The sequence below is a fragment of the Periophthalmus magnuspinnatus genome, chromosome 3, assembly GCF_009829125.3.
Source record: "Periophthalmus magnuspinnatus isolate fPerMag1 chromosome 3, fPerMag1.2.pri, whole genome shotgun sequence".
NCBI lineage: Eukaryota > Metazoa > Chordata > Actinopteri > Gobiiformes > Gobiidae > Periophthalmus > Periophthalmus magnuspinnatus.
The window spans coordinates 5,006,962-5,033,042 of NC_047128.1; the positions used below are offsets into that span (position 1 = coordinate 5,006,962).

General features: G+C 37.2%; 1 protein-coding gene across 1 annotated transcript in view; it reads right to left on the reverse strand.

Annotated features, from left to right (window-relative positions):
* Positions 1-26,081, reverse strand: part of cdkl5 (cyclin-dependent kinase-like 5) — a 78,642-nt gene that overhangs the window by 50,303 nt on the left and 2,258 nt on the right. The window contains exons 2-3 of the mRNA XM_055232569.1: positions 24,953-24,987; positions 802-847 (exon numbers count right to left, since the gene is read on the reverse strand). Coding sequence (XP_055088544.1) covers positions 802-847; positions 24,953-24,987 — 81 coding nt within the window. The remainder of the gene's footprint in view (positions 1-801; positions 848-24,952; positions 24,988-26,081) is intronic.

Below are 26,081 nucleotides of genomic sequence, written 5' to 3' on the forward strand. Positions count from 1 at the left end.
GGGGAATGAGAGAGTGAGAGAGCGGCATAGAGAGAGACAGAGGGAGAGAAAAGAGAGGGAGATAGAGAATCATCTATACTAGTGTATAGTAATAATTACACAAAGCACATTTAATTTGAGACATCTTAACTGGAGTTCAGAACTGATAAAACTAAGATGAACTAAACTGGCCCCATTGGCAGCTTAAGAAAGGAATTATCCACAACTGATTTGAATGGGAAGTCCAACAGCCTTTGTAAAACTTTAGTCATTGTTTATCATATAAATTCACTTACTTTGGTGTTAAGAAAATACAGATTATTTTGATACATCACTAAACAACATCAATGTTTAGTTTAGTTGCGCTTATTGGTTTATTTTAACAGGAACCATGTGCAAACACATTGATCTCATAAAAGAAAAGATATTTTACACCAGATTTAGCTAAAGCTAGTTTCCATCTGCAGTCCCAGGCAGGTTACAAACAATTCAAATACATCCAAGTATCCATCCATTTACAATCAAACCATGCATTCTCCCATTCTTTAAAATTACTCAAATAGTATGCCAAAAATGATCATATATCAAAAATTACCATATAATGTCCAATCCCTAGTCCTGGTTTAATCTTGATGAGGACTTGGTTTAGTCCCTGACTAGTCCTGGTTTAGTTCTGGTCCAGTCCATGCACCTTAAAAACTAACTGTTGCACTATCCATTTCATATTACCAATAGATCAGTTCTGATATGGTAGTCATTTCTTAGTGCTTACACACTTTAGGTACTCCCCCCACCTCCGCTTCTGGTGATGCGTTCACTTACCCTCGCTGTCTTTAAACTTCTTTATAGCCACGAGCTCGTTGGTTTCCTGCGAAGACGAGACAAGGAGAGGATATGAGAAAGCAGGGAACACAATAGGCACTTATCTCAACACACAGCTGACAGCCGTGTGACAAATGAGGCCAATAATGTTTTTTGTTATTTTAGCAGAAACATAACAGCCTGCATTTTGGGTTATTAATATCCAGCACCTTCTAGTAGATCAGATAAGAAGACTTGAAACCAGGCATTTGTACAGTCTAGGCATATGATCGCTGTTTTAGAGATAAACGAGTGATTTGAAGTGTTTTTCTAAGCTCATAACTGTCCTTTCGCCCAAGGCCAACTGTCAGATGGATTTGAGCCTAACCCATAGATAGTATATATAAATGGACATAGCTAACCTGCTAGCCAGCATGTTCCAAATAGAAAGTGAGCAGGGGCGTGCTTCTGGCTCCATTGGCTCTAGCTCCAATTTACTTTTGATTGAAAAACTGTGGCCCCTCTCTCCGTAACTGCTGCTGTCAGACTCATTTTGATCTTAAAATGTTTGTATTAACCCGCTCTGCATGATCCTGCTATTTATTTATTTCGCTACTGTGTCCTTGCTCCGGATTGGCTCTTTGGTTGCTATGACACTCGCGGTCGGAATTCCTTCACTTGACTGAAGCTGAACGCTATTCGTGACGCCACACTCACTTAGTCCAGTCTAATTCTAACCCTAACCCTTGGATATTTCCACACAATAAACATGGTGAAAGAGCAGAGTTTTAAGGATGTTTTAAACCAGAAACTAAACTGGCCATATCTATTCATCAGTTTTATGGGTTGGGTTCATGCTTTTGTTTTGTGGTTTAAAATTAATATCTTCTAATAAGGTTTAATAATAACTGGGCCTATTTATGTGAAACAAAAAGTTCAATGTATTCTCTGTTATCATAAATGAACAATGACATGATTTTTGTTCAGAGTAGCTACAGAAAGTGGTGCCATTATTCACCTCCAAAGATATAACTGTTGTAAGCTGAAAGAACTTTAAGCCACAAGATTAATATGGCAAATTTATGGAGCCAATATCTAACTCACAATGATAAGGTTCAAAATTTGTGGATCATAAAATGTTATATTTCTTTCAAAAACTGTGAATCTCCCATAGAATTACACAGGCCCTGCCCTCCATCTCAAATTATGACATAATCATTTTATTGAATGTGAACGCAACCTATTGATATAAGGTAACTGCTTTTAGAAACCATTTCGTTGTTTGGCCTATTACTTGAACATAATCTGAGTTATCTGTGTAATTCCTCAGTCGTCCAGGTCTGATCCATAGCAAAAGAAAAATATAAAATCTGTCAACTGGAGAAAACGCCGTAGGAGTGAAGACGTTTCGCTGCTCATCCAAGTCGCTTCTTCAGTTCTGGTCAGATTGCTGGTGGGCACTCTATCTGAAGGGAGAAGCTAGCTACATGAAAATTAAAAACACCTATTGTTTACATACCCAAAGTAAAACACAGAAAACAATAGTGCTAGCCAGGATCCTAATAAGTGTGAAATCACTCATTAGGGACTTGAATGACTATGCTAAGTAGGACTCAGACACAGTGCACACTTAGCCTACAAATGGAAATTGTAAACAATAGGTGTTTTTAGTTTCAGTGTAATTACCTTCTCCCTTGAGATATATATAAGGCAGTGCCCACTAGTAATCTGACCAGAACTGAAGAAGCGGCTTGGATGAGCAGTCTTACTGCTACAACGTTTTGTCCAGTAGACAAATGTTGTATTTTTCTTTTGCTATAATTTGAAGTTGTAACAGAAAACATTAACAGACCACTTTATGTCAGTGAAAAAATACACAAACACTCCGTACATCAGAGAAGAAATGGACCTAGTATGAGTAATGGGTATGTTCATTATACAGCTCACTTAAATTACAAAGAACTAGAAAAATTCTCTTACTGTACAAATACAGATGCAATAAACACCATGGACACCTCTATATATGGACACCATGTGTCCATATATAGTTAATTATTGTGACTGATGTTGTCACAATGTTGTTATTAAAAAGACGAAATATTCTTCTCAGTATCAAGTGTGGGTGAGGGTCTGAGGCACTTTCATTCATAAAAACACCAGGTGTGTTAAATAAGGTGAGAATGTGTGAAGTCACTAGGCCTGTCACGATAACACATTTTGAAGTTTTATATATCGCTGAAGTACCGTAAATTTCGGACTATAAGCCGCAGCTTTTTCCCCACGCTTTGAACCCTGCGGCCTATACAGCAGTGCGGCTTATTTATAGAATTTTACTGGATAACGGCCCCTGGGAGGCGCTCTCTAGCTGTAAACGTAAAAGTGAGACAGACGTGGGGAAAGATTCTGCTCTGAAGAATTCACTAGTTTTGATTTTGAACGATCATTTTGCGCATCATGAAATGGATATGATGCAGTTTTTAAGATAAAGAAGGAAATAGAGCAGAGGTCGGCAACCTGTAACACGCAAAGAGGCATTTGGACCCACTTTCCACATAAAATAAAACACTGGGAGCCGCAAATGCTTTATGACATCTAAAATGAAGATAACACTGTGTATAATAATAATAATGTAACGGAATAATGTAGGTTTTATTTTCACAGACAAGCCTTCTACACGTGGCAGATAAATATGGCAAAAATAACTTAAGTGCATAAAAAAATACAACTCACCAAACCGCTGCATCAGTGTGAACCCTGCGCTGATTATGTGATTATGTTTACTCTGCTCCGCAGTTTCTTTAAAAAAACAACAACTCCAAAGGCGTATTGTTTAATCCCAGGTGCTTATTCTCCATGTGCCAAAGCAGTTTTGAAGGTTTCATTGCCTCATTTGCTTTTCCCGCATATTACGCAGAGCGGACTGTGCGTGAGAGTCACCTGTAGCAACAAACCCAGATTTTAAGTAGGTATTGTCTGTTAAATTTATCTTTCTTTTTCTTGGAGGTCGTAGTCTCCTCTTCTGGCTCCTCAGTTGTCCTTTTCCCCTTTGTTAAAAGCTCTCCAAAGACTTTTGTTTTGGCTCATTTTCACTCGCTTGTGGCTCTACTTTTGGGCTACATGTCTGATGTGTTATATGTGATACGTCATCGCGGAGACAAGAGCAGATAATAAACTTGCTACTACATCAAATAGATTTCTGTGGCGATTTCCAGCAGGATTTTCATGATACATCTATGGACGAGCTTATTAGTGCATCATTAGGGACGGGCGAAAGTTGCTCCTGACCCCTGTGCGCACAGCGTCTGAAAATCAGGGCTCTTTACGCAGGACTGTGAGCTGTGTCAGTGTCTGTGTCTGTGAGACGTGAGACGTGTTTGTTTTGAACATTGTTCCGCGAGTGTGACGCTTATTTTGAGCAACGAAAAATAAGAAAATATAATTTTATTTTAAGATCATAATAATCTTCCAATTTAAACTACAACAAAAAAGAGCTAAGACAAAGAAAATACACTTCAATTAAATACTTAAAATGTATTTTCCCAAGCCACGCAGAGCCACAGTATAAGGCTGAAAGAGGCGCATGCGGCTCCGGAGCCGCGGGTTGCCGACCCCTGAAATAGAGCCACTGCACGTAAGCTCGACATCAATGAATCCAACTTGGTCAATGTAAAAAGACGACAAAGTTTTCAGAGGAAATAAAAGCAGATTTTCCGTGTTGGTGCAGCTTTATTTTCTAAACCTGCAGGTGTGTTTATCCCATGTTGATGTCGTGTTGGTGCCAATTTTCAGGCACAGTTTTAGAAAAAGAGTGTCGGTGCACCGTCTTTCTGTGTAAATATCTCATGTTACGATATGAAAACCTGCGGCTTATATTCAGGTGCGGCTTATGTATGTACAAAATAGATTTTCTTTTCAAAATTAGCTGGTGCGGCTTATATTGAGGTGCGCTCTATAGTCCGAAATTTACGGTAAATATAGAAAATAAACAATGATACTGAAAGTAATTTATGCCAGTGATACAATAACTCTTAAGCAGAATTTTCCCCAAAAGAGCATTTATTCAACCGTCTGTCATAGTACAAAAAATAACAAAAAGACCCCGACTACTACAAAGAAAAAGTACCAACCATAAATACTGACCCCCAAAGTGAATTGTTCTATCTGTCATGTATTGAATGATAAGTTGATATAGTATTTTTTTTTTTTTTTTTTTTGCTATCAATGCTATCAATGAATGTATAATAACACAATCGCAATTCCCTCCATTCACTATTTATCTATATCAACTTTTATCAAAATAAAATATAGTAATTATCATGACAGGCCTAGATTTCACGTGAAAGCCAAGACTGTAATTGGACAGAACCAAAAAAGGAAAGATAGGCAAACCATCAATAGAATATAAATCTTTAATATAAAAAAAAAGCTAAATTATATGAAGTAGGAAATATCAAAATTTGTACTATATTACATTGTGTTACAGCCATGGTGTTTACGCTTCATGAAGTGTGAGCCATAAAAAGGGTGTGTTGTTATATGTACGTCATGCACTGACTCCTGTGGCTCAGTGAATAGACTTTAAAGCAGCTCTGCTGTGTAAAACTCTCTCCATGGCCTAGCACCAAAGTACATCTCCCACATGTTAGAGCCATATGAACCATTTCACACTCTGAGGACTTCAGGGACCGGCCTCCTGCTGGTGCCCGGAGTCTGGATTAAACCAGGACTAAACCAGGACTAAACCAGAACTAAAGCAGGACTAAAGCAGGACTAAACATGGTAAATCAGCATTTTATTTATTTATTTTTAATTTTTATTTTATTTATTTAGAAAAGGGACAGTGCATATTAATGAACATAAGATACATATGTAAATATGCCAGATTTTAGCCACAGGCTAGTTTCCATCTGTTGTCCCTGGACAGGTTGATGGTCACATTTAACATAAAATACCACATACACAAAATACAGTCAAATACAGAAAAAGGACAGAAGCCAAGTCAAAAACATAAACTCAGGAGGGTTACTACAACTTTTAAAGTGCTGTGTGTATTGCACAAGTCCTAAAGTGCTGTGTTTATTGCACGAGTTCTAAAGTGCTAAGTGTATTGCACGAGTTCTAAAGTGCTAAGTGTATTGCACGAGTTCTAAAGTGCTAAGTGTATTGCACGAGTTCTAAAGTGCTAAGTGTATTGCACGAGTTCTAAAGTGCTAAGTGTATTGCACGAGTTCTAAAGTGCTAAGTGTATTGCACAAGTTGTAAAGTGCTAAGTGTATTGCACAAGTTGTAAAGTGCTAAGTGTATTGCACGAGTTCTAAAGTGCTAAGTGTATTGCACGAGTTCTAAAGTGCTAGGTGTATTGCACAAGTTCTAAAGTGCAAAGTGTATTGCACATAACCTAAAGTGCAAGGTGTATTGTACAAGTCCTATAAGTCGAGTATTTTATGTAAAGCTAAAACTGAGTAACTATGAATTGTGTTCACATGTTTGTGTTGTCCTAAGCCACTCCTTTAAATACCTTTTAAATGTAGTAAAAGTGGGTGCCTCCCTTACAAAAGTGGGAAGACTGTTCCACTGTACACAACCAAGGTTCCAGGTTTTATGCAGCTAAAACCTGGAACAGTCTTCCTCAAGATGTTTTTATTCTGGACTCTTCTCCTTTAATATTAATTTTATGATGATTATTTATGTTTTGATTTGTTTGTATTGTAATTTTAATGTCTTTCTTATTCTGTAAAGGACTTTAAATTATTTTGTGTACCAATTGTGCTATACAAATAAACTTGCCTTTCCTATGTAAAACTCTAGTAAAAAAGTAATTGCTCTATAGCATACACATGTTTGGAATGAGGACAGGACAGGGCTGCATGTTTTTGGGGAAAAATGTAATTCTTTTGATGATTAGATGTGCAATTTATGTTTTCAAATTAGGATAAACTTTATATGAGAATCCCATGCATTTCAGAACATGCTCTTAGTGGAGCTCTTGATTACATAGTTAACCAGTTATCCATAAAAACAAACTATATTTTGTTGTTTGCCTATGAATTCAGCCAATTTATGATCTTGCTTAAATTGTTGGACCAATCTTTTTTGGGGTCAGTATTTATCATGTGTACTTTCCTCCACTACTGGAAAATTTGGGTTATTTTTTGGGCATATGATAAGATTTATGCTATAAAAGGTTAAATAAATAACTTCTATGACTCATTACAGATGCAAACTAACTCGAGAGGAATGGACCTTTGCTGTAGCTGGTCCCAGACTCTGTATTTTAGAACAGCCCAAGCTTTAAATATTTTCAAATGTTTGTTGAAAACTTTTGCGTTTGCACTGGCTTTTAACACGAGTTGAGCGGGACTCTTGTATGTGTATTGTATTAGTTTTGTTCTATTGTATTTTTGCATGTTTTGTTTTATACGTTTGCACTTCATATCGCCTTCGTACAGCACTTTAGGCAGTGGTGGTTGTTTTTAAAAGTGCTTCATAAATAAATTTGACTTGACTTGACTTGACTTAAGTCTACTGTTTATTTACTGCAGCTCATGATTTTTAACAATATTGCAGATTTAGAATAGTTTTTGTGGTTTAAATCTGCTCTTGGATTTTTGTGTCAGTGGTAAAAAAAATGTTTCAATATTATCGTTGATTGTCTATATTTACTCCAGCAATATATCGAACTTCATAATATGTTATTGTAACAGCCCTGGTTGTTCTATAGAGGTATTGTCCACATAAGAATGACATCACCAGTCTCCATCAGTGTACATTGTAATGCACTGCCCCTATTGTGAGTCCTGCACCAAAACAAGCCCAGACTGTGATCAGATTTTCAATGAACAGTGGCGTTATGTCTGCGACTTCATGTCAGTCCCTTCTGTCTTTTATTCATTTTACTGGTTCTATAATCAACTGCTATATTCTGTGGTGGATATTGTTTTTTGCTTAAAACAAGTCCAAGGTTTAGCTTGAGAATAATATTTGACATGATCATTTTTGCATTGACAATACTGCTGCATGTTTATTGTTTTAAGTGTCGCAATTGCAAGCATTAAAGCAGACCTATTGCGTCTGCTCTATAGTTGTAATCTATGACACCAGTGCATCGTTGTGTTATAATTATCAACTTTTTTCACATAGCAATATTCCTCTAAAACGACTTAATAAACGAAATAAGTCTACTCACTTCCGCATTAGAAAATTGTGGTGCCAAATGGGAGCTGAAGTTGCCATAAACCTCATCACAACACTGCGATGAATAGCTGCAGATCACGCTAACGAGCAGCAGCTTTTTTTTTTTTTATGTGTACTAAAATTACTACGTGACACTGCCGAATTCTATGCATGTCACTGATTAAGAAAATAAAAATGAAGAATGAAGTAAGTACAGATCAATGAGTCCATGGCTGTGGTGGTGAAAACGGGGATTGATTGACAAAATGGCATCTTGAAAATAAGCGATTAAATATTGCTCAAACATGCACAAATCACTCCAGAAACAGCTTCAGGTGAGTAAATGGTGAAACAACTACAACATGGTTAGAAGCTCTGAAAAGTCGATTCTGTCAAATAGGTCTGATTTAACATTTGAGCGAAAACTAATAATCAGATCAGAATCAGACTTACTTTCATTGATCCCCAAGGAGAGATTCGTCTATGCATTTCAGAACATATTTGTAGAGGTCTAAACTACAGATACAAGACGTTCTATAAAAAGACAGGGTATTTTGTTCTGCAAGGACACTCTATTATTGAAATAATTACAGCTTCTTTATTTTGTGCCAACTAAAATTTTGATTCAGTATATTGTGATATATTGTTATACACAAAACTGACTCTTGTGAGCTTTAAGTCATGTCATAATGCTGTTACCTCCTCAAAAACAGACCTGGAGTTGTGTTTTGATTCATTCACACATGTTTGAGTAATCCTTTATTATTAGTACATTAGAACGCTCTGTTCCACCTTGTGATGTCATGAAGCCGTATTTTTTCAAGTTAACACCTACTTTTTACCTTTTGTTTAGTAGAGATTGCCAATTTCAGATCTGCAATCAGCCAGATGATTCCAGTGAAGGTGTATGGAGTTTGTGTTGTTGTGTGTTACAGATGTGAATGAAGTAAAACACAACACGGGCCCTTTAAATAAGTCCAAGGTTTAGCTTGAGAATATAGAATCCACTGTCGAATAGCATTACATCACTCACACGTCTCTATAGTCCTTTGTCCATTTGTTTACATGGGAGACAAGGGATAGCGATGCTCACACAATGTTACCCAATCAGACTGAGTGCTTCTTAAGAGACAAAACCGACTTGGTGTTCTGGGATTTTGTACACGATAAAATCAAACAAGTCTGCAGCTTTAGACATTCTTAATCTTGTGCAAAGATAGCAGAATTCTGAGGCATTTCTTGTACTGTGTATCTGACTTACAAGCCAGGCAAGATTTTTGACATTTGCTTGGGGGATGAGATGATGTTGTCTGCATTCATTTGTGTGTGACCCCCAGTGATTCATGTGTAAAGTCAGCAGATCTATAAATAGCTAGTCGTTTTGCCACCGCTCTGCTAATGGAACAGAGAGGAGCAGATATAGCTTGACATTTTGCCTTGTTATGTTTAATTATAGAATATTACAACTGTTATGGGCGCAGATTGGAGCAGGGAGGATTAATCAGGGACAAGTTCAAGCCCGTTCAAGGATCACTTATAATCAGAGGAAGGCAGTACTCTGTTTACTTCGTTTACTCACATAAAATTATACTTCTCTGAGTCATTGCCAGATACCATACTTTTACTCCTACTTGAGTAATATTCATTTTACTTGTGTAACAGTTTTGGTTATTCTCCCTAATGCAAGTAAGTCTACAAGTGGCAGAAGCTTTAGACAGACAGCCTTTGGGTCCCACTGGAGGAGCTGGAGGAAGTGTCTGGGATGAGGGAAGTCTGGAAGTCCCTGCTTAGACTACTGCCCTCTTGACCCACCCCCAGATTTTTTAATGGCCGATACTGATTGTTTAGAATATGGAGTAAGCATGTTTTGGGGTTGAGTTTGATTATTTTCTGAATTATGTACTTTTAATTTATGTCAAACTCACCTACAGTCCCTTTCTACCACACACCTTCAACAGAGGAGTGTAGTCATGTTTTGAGCAGATCGGCCTGTGCTGAAGATTTAAGGACAACAGCTGATTCTCTAAAAAGTGCAAATTTCAGGTCTATCTTTAATATGGCTTAAAGATTTGTGTAAACCTGGTCACGTGATCGGCTGTCGCAGTGAGGGACAGAGAGGCTCATTCTCCAACACTACATACAACTGTATAACAACACACCCTTATGTGATAGATACTACTGCCTACAACTGTACAACAACACACCTTATGTAACAAATAATACTCTCTACAACTGTACAACAACACACCCTTATGTGATAAATACTACTCCCTACTACTGTACAACAACACACCTTATGTAACAAATAATACCCTCTACAACTGTACAACAACTCGCCCTTATGTAATAGATAATACTCCCTACAACTGTACAACAACTCACCCTTATGTAATAGATAGTACTCCCTACAACTGTACAAAAAAAATGCCTTTATGTAATAGATAATACTCCCTACAACTGTACAAAAACCTACCCTTATGTAATAGATAACCCTATATTATAGCGTAGATATATATTTTGTATTTAGTATATTTTTACTTTGTATAATAGTCCATATATCCATCCATCCATTTCTTCTACTTCTCCAAGGCCATGTCACAGGTCAAGCAGTCTAATGGTGCGTTCACACTGGGGTGTCCGGGGCGTCGAGTTTACATGCAAAGCCTACGGTGGACATGAGTCTTGGCCATCCTGCGTTTTTGCGGCGCAAATCTGGCGTCCAGACGTCGGACGCTTTGTTTGCACGTCCAAAAGTTGAAAAAGCTGAACTTTTTGGCATTCGATGCGCAGCATCAACCAATCAGAGACTACGCTCCAGTGACAAAGCAATGTCATTATCCGGAACAAGTAGAAAGACATCAGCCACAAACTAGCAGCAACTTTATGCTGGGCGCACTAGCTAGCACAAAGGCTAGTCACGGACCCAGACACGCCGCAGAGCCGATCGCCTCCGTTGATGGGTTTTATGTAATAAATACACTAAAGCCACTCTCTCAACCTGGGTTGCATCGTTCTCAAAGACACAGAGAAACAAAAAATTCAAAGGCACTCGCAGATCACAACGGACAGAGCGTCCAAGACATGCTTCGGCAAGACGTGCCCTCAAATGCAAAGGCATCCAACTAGAGGTGCCCAGCACGTTCTTGACACCCCGGTGTAAATGCACCATAAGCAGGAACTCCCAGACTTCCCGCACCCCAGACACTTCCTCCAGACTGAGAGATGTAGCCCCTCCAGTGTTTTGGGTCTCCCTCGGAAATTTGTTTTGTACAATTGTGCCTTGTTTAACACCAGTCTCTTGCTAGTTTTGCTACTTATTTTGAATGTATTATTACATCCAGAGTGGAACTACTTTTTTTTTTTTTTTTACCTGGTTAAAAGTTCTGATAAAGTCAAAATATTTAGAATGTCTCTTCTCTACAACCATTCACCACAAAACTACAAAAGCTAATTATAACTACAGTGAGATTTGTTTGGTGTTTTAACTGAAAATATTTTACATTCAGTTGAAAAAATGTAATCGAAATTCTAAAAACTCAAGTTCCAGGAAAACTCTTTTGATGAAAATCTTCGTGAACTGCACATACTTCAAAATCAAGTGTCTGATTATTTTCAAGGTACATTCCAATTCATTCAACTATTCACATTTCAACAACTTCGCCACAACTTTAAAAGAACAAAATTGTTAGAAAGTTGCTATACCATAAACTGTATAAAGAAGTGGACTAAGTGAATGTGTAATCCACAGCATTCAGCTTCAGTCAAATGTTCATCGAGGCTAGCAGTTATGGGGGGGAATTTGGAGTTGAGTTCCATATTCGGAATTCCGACCACGAGTATCATAGCAACCAAAGAGTCAATCCGGAACCAATCCTGCCTGCACCACTGGTTTAGCAGGGAGTGGGCAACGGTGTCAATCAAACCTGTTGCTAACGCTAGCAGAAGGGACCTCAGGGAAATAAAGTGCCTGATTTGTTTGTTATTAATGTTCATATCTTGATTTATGGACACAATAGCAAAATAAAAATACAGGATCATGTAGAGTGAGTTAATACAAACATTTTAAAATGAGGAAGCTCACTGCAGCAGGGACAATAGTTTTTCAATAGAAAGTGAAAAGGAGCCAGAGACGATGGAGCTGGAAGAGTGCCAGTGCTCACTTCCTATTTAGATATTTGAATATTATATATACAGTCTATGGTTGCTACAGTAATAAAACCACTTCACATTTCTCGCAGTAAGTTGGCACTGAAACTACAACTGTAAAGAACTGTGAACAGAACTTTTAGTGGAAGTAGACCTGCCATGATTAATTGTATTCTAAGTGCAACAAATTATATGTAAAGAAAAGGCACAGTACAGCCACCGGGAGACTCTGGCTAGCGTGTAGGTTGTGCTATTGTCGCTGTGCAAAAATACAAGCTAACACTTAAGCCTCCATGCACACACCCACATACAATAAGACAACAAGAACACAGCACCAGCGCTGGCTCAGAGCTTTAGGCTAATTAAATTCACCATCAAAGACATAGAGCTCTGCAGAGTGTGGGACATGTAGGGACACGGACAAGTCACAGGAAACCAGAGCAGAGGAGACATGAGGGTTGAAACGTGGTTCAGACTGGTTTAGTGCTAAAACAAATGAGTGGGTGCCAAGCAGCAGGAACAAAAATATGGATTACTGAAAGTAAAGTTTTGTGACATAAAGTTTTGCACAGTGAAATATTTATTGATCCAAACAGTTCAAAGATGTTGATCTGAATCTTGTCCCAATAGGCTCTGTGCACAGCAACACGCTAGCTAGCTCAATGTGTCTCAGATCTAATAATCATTTTTATTAAAATCAGAAAACATAAAATAAACAACCTATTAATTAAAAATGAATTAAAATATCCAATTATTTTTTATATGTTAGAATACTTCAGTTTATGGTGTTGTTTCAATATTTATTCTAACTCAAAATTAGCATTAGTGTTAGCATTGAAACACAAACATTCCTGTTTCTAAACTAGACGTGTCCTCCGGTGAATTATTCATTTTATTTGTGTAGTGTTTAACATGTTGTCAGTGACATCCACCTGCAGCTCCCTTTCCACTGCTTGATTTTTAAATATTAACGTGACTCTGCAAAAACCTCAGAGAGACAGGAAGCAGTGGCACTAACAGTGAGGTTGTCAGCTCTGTTGTGCACAGAGCCAATTAGCAAGTGTAAGAACTTTATTAATTGATACTTAATAGTCATCAGGAGATTTGAAGAATATTCTAAACAAACAAAAAAAAACAAAAAAACTGCTAAAAGGCGTCCTACATAACTTTTTCTGGAGGTTCTGCCCCTGCTTGTCTCCATGCTTGTACAGTATAGCATTAAACACATCTATCTCCATGGAGACAAGCAGGTAAGTTACATGTCAGATCTGTGGTTAGGGGAGCCATTTCACAGCACGAATGGGGGAATGAAGAATAAAGTTTTGAGGGGTGGTTTAAATGCAGATATGTTTAATTCCATACTGTGGAACATTTCAGACAAAATAATGACATTACACAGTGCACCTGTCAATATAATATTATCTTTAATGAAAAGAAATTTGACATCACTGATAAGCCAGCAGTTTGTAAGCAGTTGAACTTCTGGTACATGAGCAGTCTACAGGCTTTAATATGTTTAACATTTTTAAGACTAAAATATGCTGCTAACTGCTAAACTAACACGTGAATCCCCTAAACTTCAGGTTTAAAGAAGACATAATGTGCTTGAGCCTGGTCTATCATTATAATCTATGAATCTATAAAACTACTTGATAAAAGAAGCAAGTTTGATAATTTTCATGTTAGAAAACTGTGGTGACGTCATCGTACACACCATCGTTACCTTTGCGATTTAATTTGGTGCCAATTCAAATTTTGATTTTGGTTAGATTGAAATATATTATGCAACCCTCATAAGAAATTATTTAGAATGAATCTGGCATCCATGTATATTCATGTAAGAAAAACACTACAGACTATTCTAATGCTTGATACGTCTTATTTTCTTAAACAAATTGCTATGTTTTAGAGCTGAACACAGGTTGAGTCATCTTTGTTCTTGAAAACCCTTACATTTGCAAGCCTTTTGGGCGGTATTGTGAATTATATATAGCCCCATTGTAAAGCCCCGCGCATTCCCCTGGTTGCTTTTCCTCGGTGTCTGTTGTGGCCCTGCACCAGATAAGCTCCTGTCTGCTCCAGTCTTTTATTAAGGTGACCCATTTAGCAGCGCATAGTCCCCCCACATTCAAGACCTGCTCTATTCTTCCACCCTACACAGTTCTCCGTGGTATTTCTTCAGCCATCACTTTCTTTTTATCTCCATTCAAGCTGTGAAGAGTGAAAATAACAGTACGCTCCCAGGTCTTAACCATGTGAAAAAGTGTGTATGTGTGTGTACAAGCGAGGAACAAATAGTGTTTTTTCGGCACGTTTTGTCAAGGTCATCTGCCTGAATCGATGAAGAAGAGACTAGTTAAAAAACAAAGATGGAAGTTGCGTTTCCATTTTTTAAGGTGGAAGCACATTTATCGTAGCTGTAGGTAATTGGTTCTTTTCAAATGTATATAATAATAATAATAATAATAATAATAATAATAATAATAATAATAATAATAATAATAATAATAATAATAATAATAAAATCTGACTATATAGCACTTTTTTAGACACTCAAAGACACTTTATAAACAACAGAGGAAGACAACGGTGAAAATCATGCGAGGTGAGTATGCATGTGAAATGCTGCATGCAATATGAGTTTGGGTTGTGGAAGTGAGTTCCAGAGGGTGGAGGCAGCACCCCCCAAGATTCGGTGCTTTGTCCTGAAGGGGGGAGTGAGGAGGCTGCTGTATAACAAAGGTGTGAAATAATAAAACAATCCCATTCGAAATCATAATTTGAATGGATAAAGTGTGAAGTTGTGAAGTCTGTACTTATTAATGCTGTATCATGTACTTTACAACAGCAAAATATCCCATACAAGGTTCTATTCACATTCTGAAATTTGATGATACGATAATTTCAGATGGAGGGCAGGGGCGTTAATAACTCTATGGGTGACCATTGCTTTTGAAAGAAATAAACAAACTTCTGATCCACAAATGCTGAACCTCAACTTAACTCATTTTTAAGGTGGAAAAGAACTATATATAAAAATTTGACCATTTACTGTTTACCATAATTATTTGTTAGAGATTAGTTCCACATTACTCATATGTTTTCCATATTAATCTGGTTTAATTTGCCATATTAATCTTCTACTCTATTAAAGTTGTTTCAATATACAATCATTACATCTGTGGGGTTGAATAATGGCACCACTTTCTCAGGCCATTTTGTTTGCTTATACTGACAAAGAAGATGCTGAACTTTGTTTCATGTTAATAGGCCCAGTAATTACAGAAATCTTAATTAACTAGGTCAAAACATCTGCAATATGACCTATATATGTCATCCAGCTCCATTATATCAACTATATCAACTATAAGGATTAAGTATTGCTTGATAACTTTGCTGCAGTTGTGGGACTGGAGCACTAGTTTCACAGGGTTAATTAGTTGCATGCATGCAACTCATGTGTTTTTGAGTCTATGATTACAACATAAGTAATATTACATAAAACATCCTCTGATGTCCCTTCATACAAGCTCTTAATTTATATTCCCTACAATCAGGCCCATTGACAGAAATTTAGTAAATGTAAATGTAAAACTACTTGGACTAAGGAGTCAGTCTAATACATATGAAAGTCTGCACTACTGTACTGCATGTCTCCAGGTCTGGATCACATTTGGAAATTGAAAATAGTCTCTTAATGTTAGAGAGCTATTCATCATGATAGCTGGCCGGGCCTATTTTAAGCTTTTTGAATAATACTTCTTATTTGAATTCTATTTTATCCATCTGGGTTTGCCTCGAGAGCGTATTATAATCCACCGTATCTTTGTAATCTAACTCTTTAGCTGGTCTACACCTGTGCCATGAGCTTTCTGATATATTTGAAACCTGTAACTCTTTTCTTGCACATTTCCATTACACCTGTATATTGAGACTTGAGCTGGAAAAGGTTTATGCCAGATGCCCTTCCTGTTACTAATATTACCTACGATATATTAATCTGGATTGATCATGAGCAAAATTACAGCAGTGAGTGTATTGGCAAGTCAATGGCTAGTGGCTACTTAATCAAAAATTTTAATTAAAGCAGACATATTGTGCTTGTGTCTGCTATATATTTGTAATATATGACACCTTTTGATCATTATGTTTTAATTTTAAATTACAATATTAATTCAAAAGAACTTAATAAAAGACTGCTGACTTCCGCGGACATCGCCGTAAACGCCATCACAACAAAGAGCCTTGAAGTTGTTTGCCCTTCCTATGGATAGCTGCACACTAGCGAGTTTTTTTTTTTTTTTTTTTGTACCAAAATGACTACGCAACGCTGCTGAATCCTTTAGTTCCCATTTGGGAGTCAGTAGTAAACAGCTAAAAGCGAGCAGCGTCTCAGCCACATAAAGAAGTCCCTGATGTCTACCTGCCTATGACCTACATTGCAATACATTACAATACACTACACTACAGTGCTGCTCTATATCTGCCTCACAAAAAGTACAGCACTGGTTTTCTAGATCTTTATCTTTTGTACTACCAAAACCATAATATCATTGGTTTCTCTATTGTCTAGAACAAAACAAAAAAGGTGAAAAACAAATAAAGGTCTTATGCAGGTCATTGGTCCTTGTTAAAAGTGGACCATGTATCATTCCTGGTGGAGAGTGCGCCACCTGCTTGTGTCCACGGAGATGATGTTGCTTTGCCTAGAAAGCTCCACAGTATGGCATTAAACGTATCTATCTCCATGAGGACAAGCAGGTAAGTTACAGGTTAGATCTGGGAGGTGTCCCCTTTGTCTCCATGAAGATAGATAAGTTTAATGTCCTAATAAAGAACATTCCAGGCAAAACAAAAAACAAAAACACATGGAGACAAGTCGAATAGGCAAACTCTTGACCAGGGTACATAGTGTGCCCTTAAATAAAATAATAAAATCTCAAGTTGTTTTGGTTTTGATGAGTTTAAATCCATATGTGTTGTCATTTTGAGTTATAGACCTTAACAAACAGTGTAAATGAACTAACTGGGTTTGAAGTATAGAGGCGAGTGGCTCAGTGGAGATGGCATTTACCACAGAACAAGAAAATCATTGACTTGACTTCAGGGCACTTCATCTTTAGCATTGGAAAATGAAATTCTTCCAGTTTTAACTATTTGCATGCTAGTATTTTTGTACATTGATACAACTGTCTTTATAGAGTTCCTTGTCTGTTTTGTCTCCTTCTTCCTCATATGCATCTTCCTACAGTAAACATCTTCTGGTTCCAGGCAGGGGCATGCTTCATGCAGATTTCCCCTCATTGTATATAATTTATACTTTGTTTAAAATTTTAATGGCCCCCGGTGCCGAGAGGGGAGCGTTCAAGGGACAAACATGGCTCTGAAAATGTACAACATTCACACGTTTAAGAAACAGCCACTTGCCCAACGCATTACTAAATAACCCTCTTTAAAAATGTACATCTGAAACAGTTATGGCTTTGATTTGGAACAGCTAAATTTATCTCAAAACATGGGCAGTTTATCTATAATCTATAAGTATGATGACTCACGGGTCCTCAAACTGTGCTCAAAGATGAACATTTAATACAGTAAAGATATAAGGTGCTTTATTGTCTCCATAAGGAAAATTGTTCACAAAGTTTATTGGACCAATGCATCAATGCAATCGAGGTGAAGATAGCATTAACTATCATGCTAATGTGCACTTCCTGATTATCAGGCAATAAAATGCTTTCTAATAAGATGCCTCGATACATCTGTATCTGGGCAGAAAAATGTATAAAAAATTGGTTAGAGGACCTTGGAGTTGTTGATTCAATAATTGGTTAATGTTCTAGTTCACCAAAACTTGTATTAGCTGACTAATTATTGTGGCAGAAATAGCAGAAAAAAGAAGTTATGTGAATTAGTGGATTATTTGGGAGAAGTTTAATCTGCTTTTTCACATATTAATACTCTTTCCTTGTGCTTTTTTTATGTGCAGTTACAGTTATAGTACGGTACAGCATTCATGTGTGGGAGCTGGAATCACACCGTCAACCTATTGGGGTCAGTGGATCTGACCACTCTACCAATGATGTTTGTGTTGACAGCGGGAATCGAACCATCAATCTTCATTTGTCAGTGGACAACTGTCTGCAACTAATTTTGAAGTATTTTATTGTCCAAAAATCATCATGGTGCATAATTAGGATGTTCAGATTGCACAAGGTAAGTGAAGAATAACTTTGGACCACTGCAAACCATTTAAAATGAACCAGTTCTGTTTTGTTTTTTTTTTGTTTTTTTTTTTTACGTTTTTAAGACAGTAAAAATCAGATAGCATGCCATTAATTGTAGACCACCATTTTGTTAGTCCAGATGTAGTCATGTCAACATTTACACCTGGTTTGAGCAATGCTATTTTGGCACAGATTAAATCCTGGTTTAGTCTCGGTTTAGTTCATGTTTAGTTCTGGTTTCAATCTATTCAGACCTGGTGCGGTCCTGGTTTAGCCTCAGTCTTTTTAGTACAAAACGTTCAAAACTTGTAATTTATTCTTTCTTTTAGAACAAGATGTTTATAGTTGTTAGAACATAATTGAGATGTCCTTTGAATTGATGCTACTTCAAGAGCCAGTTGTTTTCACATGCGGTACTCCTAGTTTCATTCCCCTCTCCTCCTCCTAGTTCTGCTGTTTACTAAAAGCCAATTCCTGGGAAAGACCTTTTTACAACAGTTGTCATGGTAACTTGAAGAAAAAAATGGAGAAAATACCAAAGAAGGATCATCAGTAATTCACGGCAAGTCGATACCGCGCGAGGCAAATGCAATGCAGAAGCAAAGATGAGATTAATGGCCAAGTCTATAATGTAGTTTTTGGGCCAGTGTACAGAACAGCCAAAAGAGAAATTATTCAAACATTCAAAATTGCTTTACAATCCCATGCATTATTCATTCGCTCTCTCTACACTCCATACTTGTGTCCATGGCGATAAGGTTGCCCTGCCTTTAAAGCTCCACAGTATGGCATTAAACTTATCTATCTCCATGAAGACAAGCAGGCAAGTTACAGGTTAGATCAGGTTAGAGAGATTAGTCTCCATTGTCCCCATGGAGATCGATGAGTTTAATGCCATACTAGGGAACGTTCCAGGAAAAATAAAAAACAAACTAATAAACAAAAAACATGGAACCCTTGCCCAGTGTAAATAAGATGATAAATCTCAAATCGGTACTTCTGTTACATGCCCACTTTTTGAGGACTTTTCCCCCAATTCAGAAGATGTAATGTAATGTTTTAAATTGTTGATCGCTACGGAAACAGTCCTTACTTTTTATCATTCTGAAACCCATGGATAGCCACAACTGCCCAGGGACACACTGACGACTGAAGAGTGACTGCCAATCTGCTCCATCGGCATTTTCCAACCACCATTAACAGCCTCTGCAATAGCCAGACACTACTCATTCACACATCATATTCATACATACGTGAGATGGATGAAGTGTCTTGCACAAGGACACAATTGTACATACAGGTCAGAGCTGGGATAGAACTGCCAACCTTTAACACTCTGACCCCTAAACCGCTGCTTCCTCAAATGTCTCCAATAATGCCAAATAATAATCATCTAAAATGAATAACTTTATATACTCGTGTTGCAGATTTAAACAAGAACAGACCATTCTGGATTCTCTTCTCTCTCAACCATCTATGTATTTTTTTCTCTTTATATCAATACATTTCTTCTTTGTTCTTTCTCATGGCCTCATCCTGTTCAAATTTCTCCAGTACAACCACCATTTTCACCTTAAGCCAACATGTATAGTACAAATATCCACTTTTTGAATGACAACAAAACAACAATTACAACATTAAACATGCTACTGTGAAAATCAAAATAAAAGTAGGTAAATTACATAGAAGTATCCAAATGTTTACTGCAATGACCTGGTTTAGAGAATAACAAATTACACTTCCTGCAGCCCAGTACAAACCATTACTAAAAATGGAGTGAAAACTTGCGATAACACAGGCCACAACCAAATCTTTTTATAGCCAAATAGGGCTGGGAAATTAATACAAAAAATCCAGAAAAGTTACATAGAACAAAGAAACGTACCATTCCTGCCTCTATCTTACACTAAATGGTAAAATATCACATCTTTATACAGAGCTTTTTCCACCTTCAAAACATTTAAATAGCTTTACATCAAGGAACCACTCACCCATTCACACACAGATTCATACGCCAGTGTACACAGACACTGTGGGCAAGATGGGTTAAGTGTCTTGCCCAAGGACACATCGACACAACTGACCCTTCAACCCTTGATGTCGAGAGAGGGATTCGAACTGCCAACTTTCAGATCAGTGGACAAACGCTACCAACTGAGCTACTTTCGCCCTATCCTACCATACCCCAATCATCATCATGTTCTTTTTATTTTCCATAAATGTCCATTACATGTATTTATAACAACTGATTGACAACAATTATAATATAACACACAAAAATATCCAACTTTTTCTGTATCCCAGACCAGACCTAGCAATACAGCTAAGCAACATGCAGGCCACAACCAAATCTTCTTGAGTTATTAATGAAATTTTAAGAGATTAAGTCATGTCCATAGACTATATATAAATAGGCATAGCTAACCTGCTAGCTGCCACGTTCCAAATAGGAAGTGATCATGAGCACGTTTCCAGCTCCATCGACTCTGGCTCTTACTTTACATTGAAAAAATGTCACCCCTCTCTATGTAACTGTTGTCAGGCTCGTAATTTTGCTGATGATGCTGGTATTTTTATTTCGCTATTGTGTCTGTAAATCAAGATATGAACATTAACCAACAAATCCGGCACCCTCTTTCCCCAAAGTCGCTTCCACTAGCATTAGCAACAGGTTTGATTGACAGCGTTGCTAAGAAAAAAATCTAAACGAAAATTGAAATTGATCAATGTGAGAGAAAAAAATGTATTAATGTTTTAGCCCATCCCAATGTCATTAGCTGATTTTTGAATGAATTAGTAGTAGTGAAAAACCCTCTCAGTAATAGTGTTAATGTAGTAAGTGTGACCTCCGTCTGTGGCAGAGTTGCAGGGCGGAGCTGAAGTGTAACTGGGTCGCGCTCATTTACACCAAACTCTCAATCAACACTTTATTAATGAGGGATAAATATAGTTACAGTAATCTGACATTAACCTCAATAGAACAATAGAGAGCTAATAAGAGCTATGTCCCAGAGCCACTTTTCCCTGTAGAATTAGTGTGACGTCTATGTGTATAAACTCGACAGTATGAATTCATTTTGCTTTATTTCGTTCACTTTTCCCTTTTTAAGATATTCGTAATCAGCACAAATTTCATAGCTTGCCAACACCGGTTCTCTCTCTTTCTAACGTTCTAACTCTGGTTAACTGTACAATTACTGTAATTGAAGTTAAAGCCACACTGTGTAACTTTCATGTCACCAGCGTGAGTCATTAAAAAGATAGTTAATAATAATAATAATAATAATAATAATAATAATAATAATAATAATAATAATAATAATAATAATAATAATAATAATAATAATAATAATAATGCCTTAGTCTTATTTAGCTCCTTTACAACTCAGTGCATTATTCATTCACTCCACACTCATTAGTGGTAAGCTAATATTGTAGCCACAGCTGTCCTGGGACAGACTAATGGAAACAAGGCTGCCAATCTGCACCATCAACACCTCCAACCACCAACACTCATGCTAGGTAATATGGGTGAAGTGCCTTGCCTGAGGACACAATGACAGTTTGTGCCAGTGGTGCCTGATATTCCCAGCAGTCTCCCATCCAAGCATTAACCAGGCCCCAACCCTGCTTAGCTTCTGAGACCTGACGAGATCAGACTTTAAGAAGGAAGTTTGGCCACAAGTTAAAGCCATACTTTGTGACATTCTTCAAGAAGATAAATACGTTTTATGTCAAAGTGTGGAATAATATATATTTCCCTGGAAACAAACAGGAGAAGGACCTTCAGGCCAAATAAGAGTCAGGTCTGTGGACATGCAAGGCCACTCACACAAAATAGATGTTTTTCAGTGAAATAAAAACTATTTTCTGGCTAAAAAGCTACACAGTGGGACTTTAATTGAATGACCTTGGCAGAGAACAAAATTGAATCCACAATACTTGTCCTTTTCCCGCTCTAATCACTTAGCCCTCTACTTCACGATTTGACCTTATATTTTGATTTGTTCTTTAGATTATATTAGCGCATGTGATCAGTCTGTCTTTCCTTGTCTTTTCTTTTTTGGATGCAAAGCCCTACGCCGCTCAGTCACGCCCCCTGGGTCTCTGTATGACTCATGTCCGTCATGCAACAACATTAATGAAATAAATGAAAAAAGCTCCAGAGCAAAGCTGTTGTTGACGGGAGTTACAAAACCATTAGGAACAACATTACGCGTCACCAGTGTAATTACAGGACTTTAAAATAAGAGAAGGCTAATAGTGCATTTAACATACAGATTACAGCAATATAAAGTAACCCTTTTTTGCTTCTAACATCAACATAACTGTGGGTATTAAATACACTAATCAAATCTGTTGTGTTCTTTAAGCTTTTTCTTTTATAATCTTGTTACCTCCTCAAAAACATACCTAGAGTGTTTTGTTTCAACTCCAGGTGATGAGGAAACATTATAACATAGATCAGAAAATAGCAAATTATGGGCCCTTTAAAATGTTTTACAGTAGGGATCTGTAGTGAGGAAAAAAAAGTTGCATTAACGCTCTTGAATTGGATTGTGCCATATTTCCAGATAAAGATTCAGGGGCCTATATCTGTGTAGGCCACTCACCTCCAAAACAATTTATGTTTGAATAATGGCACTGCTTTTTAAGTTATTCTGGATAAAAATCTGAGTTCATTTCTACTGACAGAGAAGACGTTGATCGCTGTGCCAGTTTTTGTTTCATGTGGATAGGCCCAGTAATTACAGAGGTTTTAACCACAGGTGTCAGTTAAACAGCTGACAGTGATAGTTAAGAGGAAAATTCTAATTCTACCCTCCAACACAACTGGTCCCATAAAAACATCAACTTCCATCACTAGAACTAACAATAAAACTGCAACTACAGCTTAAAAGGCCCATATTACACTATTTTCTGATCTATGTTATAATGTTTCCTCATCACAAAGAGACCTGGGGTTGTGTTTTGTTTCATTCACACATGTTTAACACACAAACCCTGCATGTTAGGCTGCATTAGGTTTGTGTCCTCGGGCAAGACACCACACTCCCTTTGCCTCTTTGATGTGAAATGCAACACAACTTCTAAAAGTGTGATAAAACTAATACATTATTTTGCATACGAGTATTTAAGAAGCACCTATGACAACATATTTATTTATCTTTATTTATACAGGGAAGACCCAATGAGAGCACTTAGACTCGCTTTTTCATCGGCGCCCTGTTCAAAACATCAAATTTTGCTTGTTGCTTGGGAGGAGAAACAACCAAAAGCCCTTTTCCGTGTTTCAGTTCTGATGTAGCAAGTCCTTAAACTACAGTCATATGTCTTATAAGTTACCGTTTCAATGATTAACCAGCAAATGAGATATTCAGGCAGTCCAAGCAGTGTCTATGTAGTCCCATAAATAAGCTTCATATAAAGAAATCTTCACTAAATTACACATTGAAAAAGGCAAATATAGAGATGTTAGCATTAGCGTATTAGCATATTAGCTCCCTTTTGCTAAGTCTTTCTTTTCTGTCAAAAGTGGATAGTTAGTAGTTTTATTTAGTGCATGTATTGTAGGCTACTTTTCAAATTTGAATAACTTGAACAATAAGTAATTCCCGGTTAGTTTCATTCACTTTTACTTGCTATATTTAATTCATGGGTTTTCTATAACATTCTCCGACATGTTTGTACCATGTGAACCATCTCGCACTCTGAGGATTTCAGTGCCTCCTGCTGGTGGGGACTAAACTGGGAATAAACATGGGCTAAACCAAGACTAAACCAGGGTAAAACCAGAACTAAACCAGGACTAAACCAGGACTAAACGTGGAGTAAACCAGGACTAAGCGTTAACTAAACGTGGACAAAATGTGGACTAAACATGGACAAAATGTGGACTAAACCAGGACTAAACATAGACTAAACATGGACATAATGTGGACTAAACCAGCACTAAATGTGGACTAAACCAGGACTAAACCAGGATTGAACCAGGATTAAACCAGGACTAAACGTGGACTAAATCAGGATTAAACATGGACTAAACAGGACTAAACGTAGACTAAACCAGGGCTAAACGTGGACTAAACCAGGATTAAACCAGGACTAAAGGTGAACTAGACCAGGTCTAAACACGGGGAATCAGCATTTCAGTTCTATGGAGCTAAATCCTGGAACATTCTTCCTGAACATGTGAGACAGGCCTCTACTTTGACAATGTTTAAATCCAGGCTCCAAACGATTCTGTTTAGCTGTGCATATGACTGAAAGATTTGTATTTTGCACTCTTCTCTTTTAATGTTAATGTTTAATGTTTTATGATGGTTATTTTTTATTATTATTATTATTATTATTATTATTATTATTATTATTATTTATGTTCTGATTTGCTATTGTGATTTTAATGTCTTTTTTATTCTGTAAACCACTTTGAATTACTTTGTGCTATACAAATAATCTTGCCTTGCCTCGCTGATAATATTTAACACACACTGACAAGCTATGTGGTGTTTCTGTAATGTTGCTGCTTTGTTAAATTTAACGTTTTTATAAAAGCACACCAAAACACATGCATCCTCTGAATCTTGCCAATTCAGAACAGTAATTACAGAGAGAGTCGTACTTACCTTGTGCCTGCACTTAAGCACCACTCCATATGCGCCTACGATGTAAACAAACACAAAGATCATTTAGTTCAACTCAAACGTGCGTGTCTCATATGACATTTTAAGTCCCCCCTGAAGACTTCACACCAAAACTGATTAAGATAGTTCTAGTAATGCTGCCAGGCAATCCCTGATAAGGAGTGAGGAGGTTAACACACTGTAATACAAGAAGAAGGCTGAGTAGCACAACAGCGTCTCTATGGACTAGGAACTTGACGATACTTCTCTTTATATTTTCTGTGACTATTATCATGACCAAAATAATTGCAATTAACAGTTTAGTAAATGTCCTGGAGATATTATAATTTTAATCTTATGAATTAGTTCCGTGTTTAAAGGTCCCATATTACACAAAATTGATTCTTGTGTTCTTTAAGTCATGTTATAACGCTATTACCTCCTCAAAAACATACCCGGGGTTGTTTTTGTTTCATTCACACATGTTTGAGTAACCCTGCATTATTAGTCTGTCTACATCTCCAAAGCTCAAAATGTTTTGTTCCACCTTGTGATGTCATGAAGTGGTAGTTTTCCAGTTAACAGTGACTTTTTACCTTTTGTTCAGTAGAGAGGCCAATTCCAGCGCTGAATTATCCAAATGATTCTAGTGACGGCGAATTGAGTAGAGCTCTTACTGTATTACCACATGACATCACAACGTGGAACAGAGTGTTTTCTGTTTGAGAGAAAAGCTCAGCCTAAATATGCAGGGTCATTCATTTGTTTCATTCATTTGTGAATGAAACAAAATGCAACTCCAGGTATGTTTATGATAAGGAAACAACTTTATTACATAGATCAGAAACTAGTGTAATATAGGCCCTTTAACTGTAGTAAATGTACTTTGTGAAGTGAAAACATCTAGAAGAGAACACCATGGAAGTAGCTTCTTTCAACGCACTATACAAAATTTTAGGGAGGCACAATCCATCTTTCTTTTTCAGTTCCGTTACCGATATCGATACTTTGACTTTAAGAATCTGCCGATACCCTATATTAACCGATACCAGTGTAGGGACGGAAAATGGCACTTATTTCATTAAAACAGTGAAGTTGCTACACAAGAGATCGCATTGTGTTATGTAACTGT